This window comes from Triturus cristatus, chromosome 6 (genome assembly GCF_964204655.1).
Source record: "Triturus cristatus chromosome 6, aTriCri1.1, whole genome shotgun sequence".
Taxonomy (NCBI): Eukaryota; Metazoa; Chordata; class Amphibia; order Caudata; family Salamandridae; genus Triturus; species Triturus cristatus.
This window is the reverse complement of record NC_140589.1, coordinates 771,962,601-771,985,218: the sequence shown is the minus strand read 5'-3', so window position 1 is coordinate 771,985,218 and position 22,618 is coordinate 771,962,601. Positions and strand designations below refer to the sequence as shown.

General features: G+C 40.9%; 1 protein-coding gene across 3 annotated transcripts in view; it reads right to left on the bottom strand.

Annotated features, from left to right (window-relative positions):
- The window catches only part of LOC146817849 (amine sulfotransferase-like), a 148,785-nt gene that overhangs the window by 91,678 nt on the left and 34,489 nt on the right, over positions 1-22,618 (bottom strand). For 2 of the 3 annotated variants that reach the window (XM_085611317.1, XM_085611316.1), the window contains exons 2-3: positions 18,523-18,573; positions 13,472-13,624 (exon numbers count right to left, since the gene is read on the bottom strand). In XM_085611317.1, coding sequence (XP_085467443.1) covers positions 13,472-13,624; positions 18,523-18,547 — 178 coding nt within the window. In that variant the 5' untranslated portion in view covers positions 18,548-18,573. The remainder of the gene's footprint in view (positions 1-13,471; positions 13,625-18,522; positions 18,574-22,618) is intronic. The other variant, XM_085611318.1, reaches the window with a different exon arrangement.

Below are 22,618 nucleotides of genomic sequence, written 5' to 3'. Positions count from 1 at the left end.
GCGCTGTGAGGTTTGTAGGGTGAGTAGGGTGTGCTATAGAGGGAGTGTGAAGTGAATTATTTATCCCTACTGGTGTAAAAGTGCTGTTTTGCCCACTGTGAGATGGTGCTGAGGTGAGGTGCTGGTACACTCTGGGATGAAACCATGCGTCTAAACTGTGAGCTGAGTGCTGTAAAGTGATGTGCTCTGGGTGCTGTAGCATAGTGGGCGCTGTAGCATATCTGTGTAGGTGGTTTTAGTATGCGTTTAGAGTATAGCGGGAGTGAGAAGCAAAGTACTTAGTGGTATTGGTATGAAGACTCTGGGATGAAACTGTGAGTGTAAGTCGTGAGTTTATTTCTGTGAAGTGATGTGCTGTGGGCGCTGTAGGATACTGGCTGCTGAAGCATACCTGTGTAAATAGTGTTAGTGTGCGTTTATTCTATACAGGGAGTGTGAAACGAACTACTCATCCCTATTGGTCTGAAGAGTCAAATGTAGTGTTTTAGGAAGCAGGAATAAAGGAATAATCGTGAAGAATATAATGCAGAATGTTGCAATGCCAGAGAAGGAAAATGGTAAAATGAGTTGTGTCTAAGAAAGTGGTTGTGTGTAATAAAGGGATGGAGTTTGAAAATGATATAGAAAGTGTCTTTATTTCAGTGCCATAATTGGACCCACTGGTGCAAGAGCTGGGGTATCCAGCTGATGCAAAGTTGAACCACTTCTGCTGTATTCAAACGTAAGCTCTGGCATCGGTGAATTCTATATTACATGTTACAGTTGCATGTGAAATAAACAATAGCTATTACACTTGAATGACTCTACATTCTATAAAGAAAATAAAGGTAGGATACGATTACCACATGTATCGTTTAAGAAAAGAAATAAATAAAAAAGAAATTGCAAAATGTAGTCATCAAACTTTTTATTTACCTTGGCAGTGCTTTTTTGTAACAGAAAATTAACAACAGTAGAATAGTTAGCAATCTGTTGTACAGTAGATTCAATGTGGTGCATGTCAGAATTGGTACTAGTTCTACCCACATTGGAACTTTGAGGATGAATACAAACATTTCTCTTCTGAGAAGCACATTCGGTACCTTTGTAGTCAAACCGTACATTATTGTCTTCAGCTGTTTCAAAAAAACATTCTTGTGTAGAGAGCTAAGGCATCGAGCTTAGACAAACTCCAATTGCTTCTGCTGTAGTCAAATCAAAGCTCCTGCATCAGTGAATTGCACATTATATGTTACAGTTTTATGTGACCTACAGAATAGCTATTAGACATGAATAAATACATTGTATAATGAAAATAAAGGTAGTTTACGATTACCACACTGTGCCAACCAGTTCCTAAACAAAGTCGCCTTTTTACATTTTTATCGTGAGGTTCTGAGCAGAGGCTGACTTTGAGTAAAATTGTGTGAAAGGGCTTTGTGAATAACAGGCATGCAGAGGGGTGTGTGCACAAAGAATAGACGTGGTTTCTAAATGGGTGTTGGGTTTAGGTTAATTTTGGAAGTAAAATGCGTATTTGCATAGGCGATACATCACCGATTCCTGGTTAGACTGGAGACGTAAGGGGGAATAATGAGGATAGAGTTCAAATGTCTGAGTATACTTAGAAAGTTATTATATCAAAGTAGTAGGATTGAAGTGTATTATAAAAAATTTAAAGGAAAAAGTCAAAAAAGATGGGAAAAAAATCCATTCAAGAATAATGTGAGTTTCTTACAAGTCTTGGGAGAATCCAGTCCAGACGTTCTTCAGCTGCTTCAGATGCGTAATGTTCGGAAAGGCTATTGTTGCCATCGTGTGAGAAGAGCGGAGCGATCCAATTCGAAGGGACAGTAATTTTCCTCGAATGTTGGAGCGGTAATTTGAATGGGCAGGCAATCTGCGATGTTGTGAAAGGTTGCACGTTGCAGGAGATCTTTCGTGGCTGTGCAGAAATCCCATTGTGCTGCGATTCCTTTTTGCATTGCATTCGCCATTGCTCCGCTGCCAGAAACAATAACGTTCATGGTTTTCAAGATACTCCATTACATGCTGGATATCTGGAGCGATTGTTGAGATGTTGGCAAGGCATACATCCATTCGCCAGTCGAATGGGCAAGTTTTGCAATCAAACAATGGTTGTACGCCTATTGCATAAGTGTAGATAAATGTTATGTTGTAGCTAGCTCCGATAATTAGTAGAGGCAGGCAGCCCAAAAGTTTTTCCGTTTTTTTACAGTATTGATGTAGCTTGGCGTAGAGGCGTATTCTGTCGGACATAGTTGTTACCATAGAGAGAGTAGCCATTTCTAGAAGTAGAATTAGTAGTAGGATGGCCGCAAAGAGGGTGAGAATTATGGGCACTGTTCCTGTTATTCTAGAGATGATCGAAAGAATGTCTGAATGTAGTCTGGTATTAAAAGAAGAACAGTTTGAAAGTGTGTTAGAAGGCTGTAGGAGACTGTGTTAAAAAAGTGTGCCAGACCTTGAGTGTGACCTGTGTTGAAAATTGTGTAACAATTCACAAAGTGTAATTGGCGGTTCGAATTTAAAAGGGAGTGTATTTTATTTGAAGTTCGTGGTATCTGCAGTCGATAAATTTCTTTTGCAGAAGTGAGGGAGACATCTGTTCTGAACAAAGGTGCTTTTAGTTTGGCTTGTTTCTTGAAATGTGTTTTCAAACTAGGAATTGAAGGCCAAGTTGAAGTTTGGGAGTTAGTTTGTGTGGGTGGGAATAGATATTGCCACAGGAAGTTACTGTGTTTGAAACAGTAAGGACATTTGGTATGCTAGCCCATATTCCGTAGGAGTGTATGTTATTGAGAAGCAGATAACTGTTGTTAGAAAACTGTGTGAATGTTGGTGTTATTGTGGGAGTTGGCGTCCTTTTAAGAAAGGACACAAGATTGGTGGCTGTAAGCTTAGAAGCGCTATGTAGTTGGACATTCTTGTATAGTAATGAATGCCTGCCATTGTGGTCGCACTATTCACCTGTGAGAAAAACGTTTGTATGCTCTTTAAGACAGCGATATGTAAATGGAATAAGCCACTGCTCGTGAATAAACACGCTACCGTATATAATGACATTCAACATGACAAACAACATGTGCACGTAGCAGACTCAATGACACTACATACTGTGTGAACCGTGGCTAGCCATGTATACAAACTAAACATGGCATGGCACCTCTGCCTCACTATGCAGAATGCGGGGAGAGATGAGAGCAAAGTATGTGCGAAGGTGGCAAGTAATTCTCGATTATAAAAGTATACAATGCAAAGTCTTGAGGGGATGTGCCAGACAGACTTGAGTATGCAGAGCACAGACATGTACATGTCAACATACACTGATGGTCTATTGAGAGTGAAGTGGACAGTGGACGCAACCATGATAGTACAGTCAGTAGGGAAGATTCTGGAATGGTAGCGCGTATGTGCCTCCTCCCCCCCCAAATATTTAGGGAAGTGGGCTGGCTCGCCGTACGCAAGGCTAGCGTAGGGGTATGAATAAAAGGCATGTTTCTTTGGGTGTGGTTCTCTTCCAGATTGGCAAACGTATCTGCCAGGTCTGCGCAGCTTACACCGCCACGAGGCTGACACTGTGAGCGAAGGTGGGTGCGTGAATGATGCTCTCAGCCTGCTGGTACTCAGAAACCGTCATGGCCGCTGTGACGCATGTATGCCCCACAGTTCACCTTTCGACACCACTGTATGTGAAAGAGGGCCGACCACGTGCCGGCGGAAGGTCCTGGGCCGAGGTCTGCGAGCTCGGAAGGCTCCGAGATTAACGCTGGCTACCGCAACACAGGCACACAGAGCCCAGCCTGAGGCCCAGGAGCGTGGAGTGCTCTGTATAATAGTAACACAGTAGTCCGACAAGTACCGCCAGTGGAACGGTGTTTTGATACCATAGTGGACGATGTTAGAACTGTATCTGAGAGTTGAGATGAAGGTACTCCCTTCAACCAGCTGCAACCAACTCTGGGTCCCAACAGTGGAACGGTGTTTTGATCCCATAATGGATGATGTAAGATAATACCTGCTTCTTGCTTTTCACAGAACTCCCTCCGTTGAGGTGCATCACACTCTGTGCTTCCGTCGCTAACTGTTGTACAGGATTATTGGGCTTTGTTGACTGTAGTTGCTGGACTATAGCGTGGTACAGCAGATCCGAACAATGAAACAGGGTCTTGATTCTATGACTGAGGATGTCAGAAGTCAAAGTCTGTGATGATTTCGGTGTACCCCCTCCGATCAGGTGCAACCAACTCTAGGTCCGAACAGTGGAATGGTGTTTTGATTCCACAATGGACGATGTTAGAACTGCATCCGTGAGTGGAGATGGAGGTATTCCCTTTGACCAGCTGCAACCAACTCTGGGTCCCAACAGTGGAACGGTGTCTTGATGCCATAATGCATGATGTTAGAACTGCATCTGAGAGTGGAGATGAAGGTACTCCCTTTGACCAGGTGGAACCAACTCTAGGTTGTAACAGTGGAACGTTGTCTTGATTCCACAATGGAAGATGTCCGATATTACATTCTGCTTAATTTTTACAGAATTCCTTCCGTTGAGGTGGATTAGACTCTGTGCTTCTGTAGTTAACTGCTGCACATGAATATTAGGCATGGTTTATTGCAGATGCTGGAGTACACAGTGGTACAGCATGTTCGAACAGTGAAACGAGGTCTTAATTCTATGATTGAGGATGTCAGAAGTTAAAGTGTGTGATGATTTTTGTGTATATCTTCTGATGAGGCACAACCAACTCTAGGTACCAACAGTGGAATGGTGTCTTGATCACACAATAGACGATGTCCGATATTACCTGTTGCTGGTTTTTCACAGAACTCCGTCTGTTGAAGTGCATCAATTCTGTGCTTCTGTAGTTAAGTGCTGCACATGGGTATTGGGCTTAGTTGACTAGTATTGCTGGAATACACCACCACGGTAGAGCAGGTCCAAACAGTGAAAGGGGGTCTTAATTATATGATTGAGGATGTTAGAAGTTACAGTTTGTGATGATTTCTGTGTACCCCCTCCGATGAGGTGCAAGCAACTTTAGGTCCCAACAGTGGAATGGTGTGTTGATCCCACAATGGATGATGTTAGAACTGTATCTGAGAGTGGAGATGGAGATATTCCTTTCCACCAACTGCAACCAACTCTAGGTTCCAAAAGTAGAACGGTGTGTTGACTCCACAATAGATGATATCAGAACTGCATTTGAGAGTGGAGATGAAGGTACTCTCTTCGATCAGGTTCATCCAACTTTAGGTCCCAACTGTGGAACGGTGTCTTGATCCCACAATGGATGATGTCCGATATTACCTGCTGCTTGCTTTTTTCAGAAGTTCGTGTGTTGAGGTGCATCACAGTCTGTGATTCCATAGCTAACTGCTGCACATGATTATTGCTCGTGTGGATTAATATTTATCAATACAGTATGTATTCTATAATAATAATCAGAAAAAGGGGTTAGGAGAGATGTCAGAAGAAAAGGCAAAGCCATACACATTAGGTCTTTTTGTGAAGAATGTTTTTCTTTTATATTACGAGAATATTTACATAGGAAGTGGACATAAATACACAATACAGATTGACATTAAACATACAAATTACAAATTACAAATTAGTGTCCCAATGAAAAAAACCTAAACAGACAAATAACATAAAATGCGACATACAAACAAGGTTTCCATTTTTCTTTACAAAGGCAATCACAAACAATTAATAATTCAAATTAGCAACACTTAAACATTCTAAGTGTTGATTTAGTGATTTGCCTATCATGTCAACGGCGTTTCGACCCTATTCCAATTTAAAGGGTCTCGTCAGGACTGTCTAATATAGGGACACCTAAAGAGGGGGATAAGGAAAATATTTGTCAAAAAGGAGATCAATTGTCTCAAAGAAAAGGATTGTTGGAGGAATATAGGTAATAAGCCTATCTACCTTATCATCCGGGACAGGTCTAGCGTTTAAGTGTACAGTGACACCGTGCTCAAGGTGAAAAGATAAAATACTCACAGGTACCCAGCCGGGTGCTGCGTGAGAACGAGAAAAACCATTATTGTCACAACCATTATCCATTACTTAATATCAAGAAAATACGCAAGTCTGTCCCTGATGATAAGGTAGATAGGCTTATTACCTATATTCCTCCAACAATCCTTTTCTTTGAGACAATTGATCTCCTTTTTGACAAATATTTTCCTTATCCCCCTCTTTAGGTGTCCCTATATTAGACAGTCCTGACGAGACCCTTTAAATTGGAATAGGGTCGAAACGCCGTTGACGTGATAGGCAAATCACTAAATCAACACTTAGAATGTTTAAGTGTTGCTAATTTGAATTATTAATTGTTTGTGATTGCCTTTGTAAAGAAAAATGGAAACCTTGTTTGTATGTCGCATTTTATGTTATTTGTCTGTTTAGGTTTTTTTCATTGGGACACTAATTTGTAATTTGTAATTTGTATGTTTAATGTCAATCTGTATTGTGTATTTATGTCCACTTCCTATGTAAATATTCTCGTAATATAAAAGAAAAACATTCTTCACAAAAAGACCTAATGTGTATGGCTTTGCCTTTTCTTCTGACATCTCTCCTAACCCCTTTTTCTGATTATTATTATAGAATACATACTGTATTGATAAATATTAATCCACACGAGCTATTGTTTCCTTACAACACATAATACCCAGGCTCCTTGTGGGTAGGGTCTCCTTGTTTCCCAATCAAGCACATGATTATTGGGCTTGGTTGACAGTAGTCGGTGGAGTATACTGTGGTACAGCAGGTGCAAACAGTGAAATGGGGTCTTGAGTCTATGATTGAGGATGTCATAAGTTAAAGTCTGTGATGATTTATGTGTACCCCCTCTGATAAGGTGCAACCAACTCCGTGCTTCCGAATCCAACGGTATGTGGCTGTGAGTTGTGAATGACCACTGGATTTGGTGTAGACTGCAGTTCGCAGGGTTCACAATTTAGATTGCTTGGTGATTTTTTAATTACAGAATCCAGTAGTTAAGTAATTAGAACGTCTATTGAAACATACACAATATTGTTTTAGCATACTTGCTTCAAGAAGTTTTTTTATATCAGTTATAGGTTTAGTAAAATGACCAAATTTATCTTGGAAGTCCAAAGGAATAGTGAATAGTGTAGACTGTGGAGAGATGGAATCCCAATTCGAATTGTTTTGATTTATTCATTGTAGAGTTCTCTGTAATTTATGTTGTTTTATTTTGTAAAGAGGGAGTGAGAAAAAGTATTGATGGTTGTGTGTGTGAGTACTGCTTTTAATTAACAATGCAGACAGTAGTGTTCACAATTCAGATCGAGTTGCTATTGTAGATGATGCAGTCCTGTAGGAAAAGACATTGCTCCAGTGTGCTCTGTCTTCACTACTCATATGTATCATCGCGGGCTTTACACATGTTTTTTTTGCTTCGTGTATTGCAAACCGTAGAGCTCAAGTCAATGCTACGTGACTGTGGGCCCTTGCTGAACGCTCGCTCTGGTCTATACTGCAGACTTCAGTGTCCACATTTGATATTGAGTCGGTAATATAGATGATGCAGTCCTGTAGGAAAAGACATTGCTCCAGTGCGATCCGTCTGCACCACTGATATGCATCATTGCAGGATCTGCACACATTTTTTTTCTTCGTGTATTGCAAATTGTAGAGCTCAAGTGAATGCCAGGTGGCTGTGGGCTCTTGCTGACTACTCTCTCTGGCCTACACTGCAGACAGCAGTGTTCATAATTCAGATGGAGTCGCTATTGGAGATTAGGTAGTTCTGTAGGAAAAGACATTGCTCCAGTGTGCTCTGTCTGCAGCACTCATAGGCATCATTGTAGGCTATGCACACTTTTTTTTAGCTTCGTGTATTGCAAACTGTGGAGGTCAAGTCAATGCCACGTGGCTGTGGGCCCTTGCAGAATGCTCTCTCTGGCCTATACTGCAGACTTCTGTGTCCACATTTGACATTGAGTCGGTATTGTAGATGATGCAGTCCTGTAGGAAAAGATATTGCTGCAGTGCGCTCTGTCTGCACCACTCATATGCATCATTGCAGGCTCTGCACTCATTGTTTTTTAGTTTGTGTATTGCAAACTGTAGAGCTCAAGTGAATGCCATGTGGCTGTGGGCCCTTGTGACTGCTCACTCTGGCCTACACTGCAGACAGCAGTGTTCACAATTGAGATTGATTCGCTTTTGTAGATGAGGTAGTCCTGTAGGAAAAGACATTGCTCCAGTGAGTACTGTCTGCACCATGCAAATGTATCATTGCAGGCTTTGCACACTCTTTTTTGTTGCTTTGCTGACGACAAACTGGGTAGGTGAAGTCACTTTGCATATCTGTGGGTCCTTTGTGACCGCTCTCTATGGCCTACACTGCAGACAGCAGTGTTCATAATTCAGATTGAGTCGGTATTGCTGATGATGCAGTGTTGATGGCAACAGATATTGCTCCTAGTACGGCCTGTTTACAGCACGCATTATCGGTGGCTGTGCACATGCTGAATGCTTTTGATGTGGTTATGTGAGTGCACTAGAACTGATGGAACGTTTATGATATAATCTCTTTGTGTATTATTTCAGATCTATTGATTGTGTGTCAGTATACCACAAGTTGTTGTTCTTTTACGATGGAATTATTTCTGTATTATTTCACATCTACTGTCCCTACCTTACTGCAGCATAAATTATTGATTCTTTTAATATTGAATCTCTGTGTGTGATCCAATGATTACTGTTGTAGGTGATACTAGCAGCAACCATTGTCTGAAGGTTTACACTTACCGCACACACATACAGCACAGACGTCACTGGATATGTCACCTTGGTAATAAAAAGGAGTCGAGTGTACATGCCCGTATCCACTTCCACTATCTATCTGTGTCTGTGTGTTCATTATCTATGCATGATACTGTCTCTGAGCCGTACTATATTACGTTGTGTTGTGGACAGCGTATGCAACCATGTTACCTGTGGTATTGGAGAAAATATTGGTAATGTAACTTTTAGGTGTATGGGTTTCATAGATGGATGGCTACTTTACAGAGCATGAATATTGATGAAAATGATGGTTGCATGTTGTGTGTAGTGTAAGATATGTGTATATTGCAAAAGGTTTTGAACAAAGCTCTCTAAGCAGAAGAGGTGTGTCTCATTAAATGCAGTACAGATATTGACAAAAATGGGTGGCGTTTTCGAACTGTTACAATGGAAAATGTTATGAACTAATGAAATGCTTTTTTTTATGGTTAAATGGCAATCGCGCAGCCAGTGCGCAATGAGACCGCACCCAATGTGATTTTGAGAAAATATATTTATTATAATTTAAGTTTATTAGAGTTAGAAATGTATAACTGTTTAAAATATTTTTAATTATTGTTTGCTCTCATATACACTTTAAAGTTTTTTAGATACAGTTTTGAGACAAAAAAAATGAGGGAATGGCGAATGCGGCGCGACATCGTACGTCTATGACGTAGCACAGGACGTGGCAGCGTGCACTCGTCGCATACGCAACACGCAGCGGGTGCGACCCTATACGTACATGACGTAACGCGCGGCTTGGTAGTGCGAACCCGTCGCATACCAAAGTAGCAGCTGGCGCAACCTCATATGTACATGTTGTTACGCGGGACGCGGTGCCACAAACCCGTCGGATACGAAATGTGCATCATTAAATGTGGTGGATAGGATTCGCATGTTGATCGAGCTTGGTAGACTACCGGTACGGGACTGTAGTTTTCGTTAAAAAAAAGATATACATATTTTGTGGGGAAGATATAAAAGATTACATAATTTGTAAAGTTTTAAAAAAGGATGATAGAGTTGCAAAATATTAAAAAACAATTTAAAAAATATAGGTTTTTATAAATATTAAAATATGAAATTAACATTTAAAAAACCTTAGAAATTCACTGAAAAACCATTGGTTTCAGGGACGTTATAGTTAGTTGGACATTTGACTCATATAAAACCAGAGAAATTCGCCTGGTATAGTTAGTTGAGCTAACTATAACTTGCGCGCCTGCAATGCACTGCTGATGACGTCACATATTACATCACTCATGACATGGTCAGTGACATCACTCACGACATCTCAAATTACATCACTGATGACATCATCCAGGTGGCAGTCTGACACACCTCTTCACACTAATATAATCTTTGATAGACGCACTCTAAAATACAGACTATCGTTTTGAAAAGCATCGACACACCAATACCAGATACTAGATATCCATCCACTGATTCCTATCTATATATTGTGAGCTAGATGATCACTGATACAGTTACTCATACATGGTGTCACTCATCATTACATCAGCATAATATCCACTCATACACGTATATATACATTTACACAGTGCTACTGATCCCTAGAGTTACTCACACATCTATTCAGTCATGCCAAAAATCAATCATACACCCATGGACTCACCTATGCAGATATATACACAACACCTGCCTTATTTATACACACATCACTTTCCTTATTTATATAGATACTATCACATACTTACTCTCTTATACAATCACTAATACATGTACACATTCGTGTATGTAGACACTCTTGCAATCACTGTCTTTCAAGTAGTCAATTATACACCCCAACACTCACATATTGTGTGTAAAAACATACATAGTTACTCACATATATACAACTGAGACATCAATTCACTAATGAACACACCTGTGCACACAGTCAGCTATCTATACAGCCCTTCTGAGATGCACTTTAGAATCTATAGAACCAGTGAATCGGCCATGTATGCACAGACACCACCCACACACTTACATAGACAGTCAGACCCCCATACAGATACTCATACAATCAATGAAAAACACATATACACACTGATGTAGCTACTCACCAAGCCATGCACCTGCTTACACAGCAAGTGAGAGACTAAGAAAGACATTCACACAGTTTAGTCACTAATCCATGCATTCAGTAACATACATTCAATCAGAGTCAATCATGCATCTACTAAATAATGTATTAAGGCACTTTTACATCGACTTATTCTTGAAAAGACCTTGGCATAGATATATATGAAAAATATTTAAACTTTACAGAAACACACATTCACTGCATGATGTCATCAGTGTTGTCTTTTGAGATGTCATCAGTGATGTCATGAGTGATGTCACTGACTATGTCATGAGTGATGTAATATGTGACATCATCAGCAGTGCATTGCAGGAGCGCAGGTTATAGTTCGCTCAACTAACTATAACAGGCAAATTTCTCTGGTTTTATATGAGTCAAATATCCAACTAACTATAACGTCCCTGAAACCTATGTTTTTTCAGTGAATATATATATATATATATATATATATATATATATATATATATATATATACTCGGCAATTTGTATGCCTATCATTCTAGAAGATGCATCGGCCATCAAACACCAAGAACATTCACACACAACTCATGGTAGCTGGCATATTCAACCAGCAAGAAAATACCTAGGGCCATATGTACAGAATTTAGGGATTGCGATTTCCTAATTACGCAATTCCTAATGGATGAAAATGTACAAGTCTAAAATTGCAAGTCCTTTTGGGATGCAAATTGGCCTACCTGGTGAATATTAATGAGGTGGGTCGCAATTTGCTACCTACTAAGAATTGCAGTCATCACAGGGTGGGTGTCCTGGTGGGGTTAGCAGCCCACCATGTCTGCGATTGCTTTTCAATAAAGCAACCTTTTAATTTTATTTTTAATGTAGGCCTTTTCTCTGAAAGGAAAATGGGATGCGTTACAAAAAATAAAATGAAACGTTTACGTTTCATTTTTAAAGAGTAGGCAGTAGTCCCTTGGAAATATTTATCTCAACATTCACAAAGGGGAAGCGGTTCAGTGGGAAACCCTTCCCAGTTGAGAATGATCACCACCACCCTTTAAGGTGTCAGTAAAAAAATAATGTTTTGCGAACGTAATTCGGTTGCGACACATTCATACATAATACTTCAATTTGGTATCTGGAAGGGACGCCCTAAACACACCCTTTCCAAATACCAAATCACTAATCATAAATTGCAATTCTGTAACATGTTACCAAATTGCTATTTGTGCTCTGTACATATGTAAAACATTTTTGCGGTCTGAACGGCACCATTCAGGGTAGACTGGCCGTGGTGGGCACTGGACATTTCCCCGGTGGGCCACCAGGGTGTGGGCCAGTTTTAGACCCATGGGAGCCGTTTTTGTTACAGAGGTGGCAATATCGGCCCCCAGCAACAAAAGTGGCACAAATCTTTCCGCTAAGACACCCCCCACACACAGGGCTGGCAAAGCTCTTTTCCAGGGCCGGTTTCGTTACCTAGGACGGCCCTGGCCCCATTCACAAAAATGCTTTTGTACATATTGTTCCTAATCACTACACTGATAGCACATCTTCACAAGCCGAATCAGACTCCAGTCTGCAACAGAAATCTAGGAAACATTTGGAAAGCTACCTTCGGACTGCTAAAAGCCTTGCCAGGCCATTCTAGAGGCTGGTTGTGGGACCTACATCAATAACGTAAGATAGAATTCACCCAGGGAAAAAAGGCAAAGTAGGGAACTATCGCTATTTGAACATGCAATCAATCCAGAAAACAAACATCAAACCTCACAAAAATGAGGGTGGCACTTATAATTGAGCATGGGCCAATCTTCTGACATATAGGGGCGTCTGCAGGCTGCTGAAACACATTACCTACATACGGTTTAAATAAAGTATACATTTTTTGAATGACTGCCGCTCCAATGGTTCATTTGTAAATAGAAAACAGCAATGGTGAAAGCCTTTATTGAATTATAAAAATGAAATAAAGGGAACACTTCGCAAATGCAATGAAACTAAATGAGTTGTTTAATTATTTAAACTATGAGGCATATTTATCAATGAGCTGTGTCGCCTTTTTGCAGCACACATAGAAAGAGGAAAATTCCTCAGAGGACTGTTTTTGTGCAGGAAGGTGTCCCTTCATGTACAAAAACAATCTTGCTTACAATGCAGTCCCTCTTGCAGTATGGTGCAAGGGTGCCTGCATTGGTGCTATGCAGCACATTGTGTGCCAGCACAAGTAAAAGACAGGAGTGCACCATATAATTGTAAATACGGCACATTCCTGCCCTTTTTCCTTTTATGCAGCACAGCAAGGCGGCTTGCTGTGCTGCTCTGCTTGATTTCTTGATAAATGCTCCCCTAAATATTTGTAATTCTGTCAACAATGTCTTGGTCCAAAAAAACACAGTACTGTAGGAGGTCTTCTGCAAATACAACAAAAAAGTTCAATGCATGAAACAGGTTATATATGACATATTCAGCATTGCAAAGTGCATCGTTATACTACGATTTTTAATTTTCCGCATTTTTTACTTGACTTTTGCGTATCGTATCATGAACATTTCAGTATTACATGACCACAACAATTTAATATTCTTAGATAGCAATGCTAACCTTACCTGATTTAGGATATGTCACAGCAAATACATCATCGTCTCGAATTTCAAAGTTTTTCAGCGAGGCTAGATGTTCAGGTGAAGTTAATGCTGATAAGAAATTAAAGCCCTTGTATTCAAAGGTACCTATCTGACCCTCGTCTAAGATTGCAGAGTCTGAAATGAGAAACATAAGGTGTGTGTGTAATGATAACGTCACTTGCATTCTTGTAATTGCCTTATGTGGAATGGAATGCACATAAGCAGATTACGCTTTTCATTTAATTTGTTATGATTTATTGATGGATAGTGTGAGAATGTGGATTATTAGTTTAGGTGGTTGTGAGACATCACCAAGTAATGTCACTATTCCATATCAGGTCCAGTCAGGTTACTTTATTTTAAACCTTAGGTCAGTCCTGGGTAGTGGCACCACAGAGCAGTCAGGCTTAACTCAAAGGAAACAAGTGTAAAGCATTTACAGTACCAAAACAGTTAATGTGTCGAAAACACAGCACAATGACAATCCCACTCCAATATATCAAAATAGGATACATTTTAATAAACAAGGAACTAGAGAGGTGATTTTTAGGAATTTTAGAGTTTTCTAACACAAAGATGTGATTTTTAGGAATTTTAGTGTCTTCTAACACAAAGCTCCAACCTCAGTATCTAGTATCGCTAGACTGGATCACAGTCAAAAGTTAAGGCCGACCTCCATGGAGCGCAGGTTGGATACAGGGACCAGGTTTGTACAGGGGAAAAGTTTACCTTACGACATAGTCTTTTTATGGAGGAATTGTCTCCATGGTGTGAAGGGCTGTTGGGCGGATTTGACAGAGGGCTCAACAACAGTGGGATGCTGCTTGGCATTGGTTCTGGTGAAATAATCCATTTTGAGACGTAGAAACTCTTCTGGAAGTCAAGCTGCTATCAGAGAGGCAAACCAGCAAGTTGAATCCGACCGTTGATGCAATGTCGGTGGCTGCAGTTCCCGTGGTAGACTCTGGTTCTTTTATGTAAAAGTTCCCAAAAATGTCTAAGTGTCCAAAAAAGTTCAACAAAATTTTAAGTGTCCACATTTTCAATCTTGAGGGGTAGAGAGTACACTCTAACACCACCCGATGGTCCAGGACCTTTTGGTCACCACTCGGTGAGATGGAATTCAGTCTCCCAGAAGCCACCAGCAGGGTTCAGGGCAAATCACTGGTCAGCTGGGCTCTTCTTTGCTACAGGCTCCTTGGAGCTTTTGTGTTCTTGAAGTTTAACAGGAGGCTAGCCAACTAGCACTTGGAGTACACTCTCCTTTCGTGTGTGAAAGTGGGAGCAGGTACAGCCTTTATGGTTTCTCTCCATAGGTAAAACTGCAGGTTCAGCCCTTCTTCTGAGATCCAGTTCTTTGGTTCAGCAGGTACAGTGCTTTTTCTGTTTTCCACAGGTCCAGAAGTGTTCTGAAGATGGTAGCCAGGAGTACCACTTGTATGCTTAACACTAGCTTGTGGATGTGAGTGACACTGTAATCAATAAGGAAAAGGTTCCCAAGGGCAATCTTACCCAATTTGACATAATTTCCTTGGGACTGGCACTAAACGATCTCCCGCACTGTCTCTCTGTCCAAACCCAAGATGTTAGGACCTTTCTTCACTGGGTCAGAGGTGCGGGCTCACCCCTGAGGTGTGTCCAGGGAAATGAGGAACTTTCCAGACAATGGAAAATTAGTTCTGGAACAGGTTTCTTTGTTTCTTGGTGCCAGTCTAGCTTCTCAGACAATGGAAAGGGTAGTCCTAGGTGTGGGTTACATCTGCCTGTGACAGGGGATGTCTCTTTGAAGTGTGGGCAATCAATGGCCCCATCCTCCAGGCCATCTGGCCAGAAGGTTACACCTCCTACCGGCCAAGGCACATGTGTTTCCTTTTCCAAGAGCAATTAATACCTTCCAGAATGCTCTCAGGTGACAGGGATTATTTAAGAAAGGGCTATTAGAGGCATTAGGCGAGAAAATGCCAACTTTCTAAATGTGCCATTTTCCATAAAGTTACATTCTAACTTCACCATCAGATTGGATTTTACATTCCTATTAATTTGAGCCTTTGAATAATGGGTCTAGTTACTTCTAAATCAAAGTTAAACATCGTAAGGTGTCATAATCTAACCTAGTGCTGTTCCATAGGAGAGCGAGCGTTGCCATACTGAAAAACAACTTTGGAGATGTTGCAGATTTTTCACTGCCAGGACATGTTAAATTTTAGATCACAAGTCCAACATTTTAAATACCATTCTCCCTGCCCTATGGACTACCGTAAGGAGGGCTTGTATTTATTAAAAAGGAAAGTTAAGGCCTGATAAAGGGTTTATTTTGCCAGGTTGAATTTCCATTTTAAAACTGCCATGCTTGGCTGTAGTGGCAGGCCTAGAGTCATGTTTTCACTTTGTCACTGTTGTGGTGGCACATTAAGTGCTGCAGTCCAGCAGTGACATTTAACCTATAGATCTTGGTTACACAGAGAACCAGTTACTAGGGACTTATAGGTAAGTTATATATGCCAATCAGATATCAGCCAATTGCACATATTCTTTAGGGGTCAGAGCACATACACTGGACTTTGGATGTCAGCGACCCCTGAGCAGTGTTGGTAAACCAGAACTAACTCTAGCAAAAAGATCAATTCCTCACAGATTGTTTGAGAAGCAATCCACATATCCAAGCCACATTCAATTGTATTATTTGCTGGGAATAAATATTTTCAAATATGAATCGAAATTACACAGTTTTGACAGTGTATACATCATTAGCACATACTCTTTCTTTATCAGTCCTTAATACTGATCTTGGATGGCCAATTATTTATTATTTTGTAAAGTTTTCCACTCTATCAAACTCCTCCTGTAAAACTTATTCCAACAGAAGGGCTCCATCCGGATCAATTGTTAATCCTATCCCTATGGAAATGAGGTAGATGAAAGTTATTTTCTTTCTTTGCTACATAAAAATGTTGCCAGAAGTGACATGCAATATGGGTCTGAAAATTATGTGTGTCAGCTGACAAAAGACATGGCACACAGTGGTGTGTTGTTGGAAGTAGAGGGCATGCTGCATTGGGTCAGGACTACCAGTTCTGTTGCCAATATAGGGGTTGTTTGTGCACAACACTGAGGAGGGTCTGAGTGCTCTAGGATATGTGGGTGAATGGCGCCCCCAGCAAAAGCCTTCATTGTCTCCAATGTAGTGGTAGCGCTCCAGTATCAGGGGAGAAATTGTGTCAGGGCAGTGGCTCTTCACCACAAGAGGGTGCCCTGGTGACACTGCTGTGGCTGCCAACCTGGGACAGATTGATTAACCATCAGTGCTTCCACCAGGTGTGTACCTTCCACTGCAGTCCATCCCAGAAATTAGTCCGTTTCACAAAGCAGGCCACCAACTGTACACTTCTACCTTATGTGATACCCAAAAGAGGAGGTAAAGTAGAAAACTATAAGTTCTGGAGAGGCACACACTTTGCTCACAATCCAGTCAAGATATGGCAAGCTTGAGGAGAGTGTTACAGTCATGAGGGGAAGTAGGTGATACGCTCCCAGTGCCCAGTCAACTGCTGAGGTCTGCATGACGCCTGGGCCACCACCTACCATGGCATGGAACATACCCATTCACAGATTGAACTACTAGTAGAACACAGACAAATTACACATAAACAGAAGCCGGGCGCAGTGGAGAAATTGCGTCCATCCCTGCTATTGAGCCCTTCATTATATTTTAAACACATAAGCAGAAGCCGAGGCTCGAAAAGTTCAAAATATATTTTGCTGCCACAGCGGTAGAGGAAGTGTCCACTGCTCATAATAAGGGGGGAACATATACAGCTTATCATGCAACCTGCCCTAAACAGGCAATTTCTGACTCCTGAGCTGGAGATTCAGATCATGTGGCTCTCTTGAAACTGGGGGCTTTTGTTAATCCATAGTAGTAATTCCGCTACACTAGATTTATATGCCTTGGGAATAGGTGGGCTGCATTTGCACACAATTAAAGTATTTTATCGAAGGGATTATCTATGTCCCTCAGATCAGAAGAATTAACATGTGAACCATTACAGTTGCAGGCCATGCATGAAAGTGTAGGAAGAGAATCTCAGGGAATCTCTAGGCCCTGAGGTGCATGGCAACCCCATATTGCCAGTTGACAGGTAACTGTTCCATAATGCAGTCGTGATGGAATAAAAACAACATCCATCTGTGTCCTTCGAGTGCCAGATCTACAATGGATCTGTACTGGTGCTAACAGTGAGCTCTGCACATAGTGTGGGGTCAAAGTGCTGCATGTTTGTGGCATGGCATTCTCTCTTCCTGATGGCTTAGAATGCCTGTTCACAATCTTGTGTCCACTAAAATGGGTGTACTTGTTTCAGAAGATTGCTTAGTGGACTGCTGATGGTTACGTACTGTTTGGTGTATCTGGAACAGTGGCTCTCTAGCAGACAGGCCTGTCTTTTTATGTGCAGAGTTCTCTGACCTGACTGTAGAGTCTCCACAGTCATAAAGTTACTATTAAATCGTTTGTTTGTGAATACCTAAAAAGAGTAAACTTACACAAAAGTTTAAGTGAATTTAGCCCTAAGTGATTCGCCCAGAATCACAGGATGTTGACCTGACGCCGAGATTCAAACCTGGTTCCCATGTCCCCAGCTCTGGCTGTAGTGCAAGTAAAAGCACCAAATCACTGAAAATATCAAATGCATGACAATATTATGAGGTGATGGCTAAACTCCGGTCTCAAGCATGCCTCTTGCATGCCTCACTCACTAAACCAATCACAAATCTAGCAAATCGCACATCTAGCAACAACAAATGCACGCCACAGTTCATATTAAAGCTTATCAACTCAAATCTCTGATATGAAAGCAAAACAACCAGTTTCTATTTAACCTCCTATAGTAAGATAACCTATATCTTTACAAGCTCAAATATATTGAAATCTGATGCACTTTACACTACAAAAGAAATGAAAGACAAAGGATACTTCCCAAATATTAGCATTTAATATTTGCAATATTTGTAGTGCCAAATATGGAATTACTCACCCCAATCCTGGGTGGAAAACGACATCGTTCACGAAGCAAAAACGGAATCACCTGTAAAGAAATTATATGCATTCCAAGTTAGTGAAATTAATTATATGAATGAAATGTAGATGAAACAATGGTGTAAAAACTCATTTACAACACGCTGGCAGCGTGTCTGTATATCCCTGTCAGGCAAAGTGTCATGTTTCTGTATCCAAACATCTATCTCATATAAATGAGCTCAGAAACAATCTGGTGGAATGCATAAAAGCTCCAAAAAAGACATTTATATTTTGTAAAGGATCTTTGCGTGTTGCTGCTTTTCATTTGGTCACTAGTGGGTTTGTAATTAAGTAGAAGGACAGATACTTGGAAAACCATCCTTTTAATAAAATTGTATTTGCACATTTGAAGGTTCAAGGTTTCAGTTAAACATCCATTTATTTCAAAATACCACATTGAAAATTAAATTGCTTTCTGCAAATTAACTTCATACCATGAATTTTGCTCACCAACCCACGCTTCCTGTGCCTTAAGAACCAGCCTAAACTGCAAAGTTGTCTGGCAAGTTGCAGGTACATGTATTCTGCTTCACTCTCAATCACACCAGATGACATGCAGTTATGTTACATGCATGTTAAGCAATATTGCAAGTGCAGATCCCTTGTAGTTTCATGAGAACCCTAGCCATCCTGCGGATCATTGCTTGTAGGAATAAATGTATATATCATAAGATTGTCACGATCCATAGGCATTCAAACGCCCTTTTCACAAACCCCTTGAATAGCGGCTTGGCAATAGGATGATAGTCATCCATGAATGAAGTAGGTGTTACGAGCCACCGACAGAATAGCTGTGCCGCCTTTTAGCTGACTTGCTTTAATGTCTAAACAAATGATAAAGTTGATGCTTTGACACGTTGGTTTCATTCAACCTATTGTTTTCACTACACTGTCCACATCAAATATGCAAAACTTGGGTTAAGTGAAATTCACATCATTCTGAAATATACGACAATATCATTGCATATTGATTATTTCTAAACAAAAATCTGAAAAAAAGAAAATCACTTTTGTGACGCTCCGGAGGCGCAGTGTGCCGGTCCATATATACAAGGCCACGTAAAGCCACCCTGCATGGCTTTGCATGGCCTTGTAAATATGGAGTAAGTCAATGCCTTACTCTACGTGGAAGGGGCGTTCTATGGGTGTTGCTGTTTTGTTGTTCTGACGCAACACCCATGGTCAAAACTAACACCTTCCCAAAGCAGGCATTCTGCAGCACGCATAGAACGAGGAAATCCCCTCCTTTGATACATTTTTGTGCTGGAAGGTGTCCCTTCCTGCACCAAAGCAACCATGCCAACAACACAGACACACTTGCACCAAGTTGCAAGGGTGCCTCTGCTGGCACTCAGCGTAAGATTGTGCCCCGGCAGAAAGGATAGGAATGCACCATATTTGACGAGGGGATTTCCTCGTTTTGTGTGTGCTGCAGAAGGCCTGCTTTGGGAAGGTGTTAGTTTTGATGCTGCCCCAGATTGACACTATACTGTAAATCTGGCGCAGTGTCTAAAACCATGGGTGTTACATGGGAACACCCACAGCAACACCCATAGAACACCCCTTCCACCTAGAGTAAGGCATTGCCTACTCCATATTTACAAAGCCATGAAAAGCCATGCAGAGAGGCTCTGCATGGCCTGGTAAATATGGCCCAGCACACTGCGCTTCCGTATCGTAAAAGTGCTGCAGGTGCATTGTAAATATAACCCAAAATCAGGCCATCTTGGCTTTGCAAGGCTTGTTTCAAGAGAAAGCCACCACTCTCTGCCCCCAACTAATTTGATTTGAATGCTATTTTTCCACAAGGAGATATCTGGACCCTTTTCGTCTCCTGGATCAAGGCCAGAAATAAGCCACAAATGTTGCTGAGATCCTGCCTAGGAACCAGTGCAGATGAGACCCCTCAATTTTGGTCGCTAAACAAACCATAACAGGCGTCCTTCTAGGGAAAAGGATAGTTCAGCCCCAAATAGACTGCTCTTAAAATCACTACATTTATACCATTAATCAACGGCATTGAACACCACAACATCAAATAATAACACACATCCAAAATAGAAAAATGCGCTATATTTGTAGCTATGTAATTGATCATATTAATGGTTAGGTGATATATAATAATACTAGTGATGACATCGATGTCCTTTGCAACGGCATCTATCTCATCATGTGTGAAGTCATGAGCAGTCCATTTTTGGGGCAATCTCAGATTAACAATCACTTAAGCACTGGTTAGAAGTGGTAAAGTGACAGAGTCATAATGATAACAAAAAGCAAGTCAGAAAACAGGAGGGGTGAAGGCAAACATTTTGGGGGCAACCCTACAGAGACAGCCAAGTCCAAAAACATAGAATGTACTTTTACAGGAAATTATTACATATGGAGGCTGAAGAAAAAGTCACACTAACTGCACTATTTGAGTATTGCTTAGTTGTGCTGAAAACATTTAGTTAATGTATTTACAAATTGTTGTGAATGTCAATTGAGATAGCCTGAGAGGATTTTCACCACATTTGTATAAGATTTCTATGAAAACGTATTTTAAACACCTTTGACTTTGTACAGTGGTGTAACACGGTGACTTGCACAGGGTTGCACTGGATCACTTCCTCCGTCCCATAGTAGCAGAGATGCCGTCCTACTTACAGGACACGAAACATGCCCTCTCTCTTCTTGACACAGGACCGTTTGATCCTTCCATAGCTTTGATGGCTACATATGATGTGGAGTCGTTATATACGAACATTCCGCAGGATGACACTCTTGAAATTATTGAACATCTGTTAGAGAGTCATCCTCGCGATGGACAGACTCCTAATTCTTTTGTGATGCAGTGTGCTAGTTTGGCAAAAAATGTTCACTTATGAAGGAGAGCTATACTGGCAAACGACTGGCAATTCTATGGGCAGTACGTGTGCTCCTAGTATGGCCAATCTTTACATGTATGGTTTTGAAACCAATGTTATTTTTGAGACTGGCAATCTCTTTGCACAACGCCTGAAATTGTGGATACGATATTATAGATGATATCCTGGTCATCTGGGAAGGTGACCAGGAGTCTCTAGATTTATTTTCCCACTGGTTGAACAGACAAGATAGGAACTTAAAATTCACTGGTGAATCTAGTAACATCACTATAGCATACCTAGATTTACGACTGTACCCTAAAAATGGGAGGATTCAAACAGAATTATACCAGAAGCCTATGGCATGAAATTCTTTGTTGAGTTACCATAGTTTTCATCCACGAGCACTACTGAATAACCTCCCAATAGTTCAGTTTCTTAGACTACGGAGAAATTGTAGGGAAGTGTCAAGGTATAAAATACATGCACAGAACTTAAGTGAAGAATTATTGTCCAGAAACTATCCGAGTAGATTGGTACATGGGGCTGAAAAGAGAGCACGTAATAATCATCGGGAGGCCCTCTTAGAGTCCTATGTAAGACCTGAGAATAAAAGGATGGTCTGTGTGACCACCTTCAGTAATTTATCAGACAATGTCAAGAAGGCTGTCAATAAAGCTTGGCATATTTTGAACACAGGGACTTTGTCGTTGGAAAGACCTTTGTTTGCATTTAAACGAAGTAGCAATCTACGAGATTTGCTGGTACACACGAGACCTCAAATTGACATACAGGAGATGAGACAATCGACATTATGGGGTGCAACACTGGTGGTAGGGCACTTCCCATGTGGTTCATGCTCTGTATGCCCGTTTACTAAAAAAGTTCCGCAGTTGGATTTAGGTCTCCACACACCATGGACACTAAATACACATACCAATTGTAACACGAGCGGGGTCATTTATATGATCACATGCCCGTGCCCGTTGGTATACATTGGTATGACTACCAGAAAGGTTAAACATAGGATGGTGGAGCACCAAAGTGCCTTTCGGTGTAAGAAAACCAATACTCGTATGACAAAACACTTCGTAGAAAAGCTACATACTGAAGATGATTTACATGGGTCATCATTGATAAACCTAAATATAACATCAATATGGGACCGCTGGACAGAGTTCTTTTGCACAGGGAACAGAGATG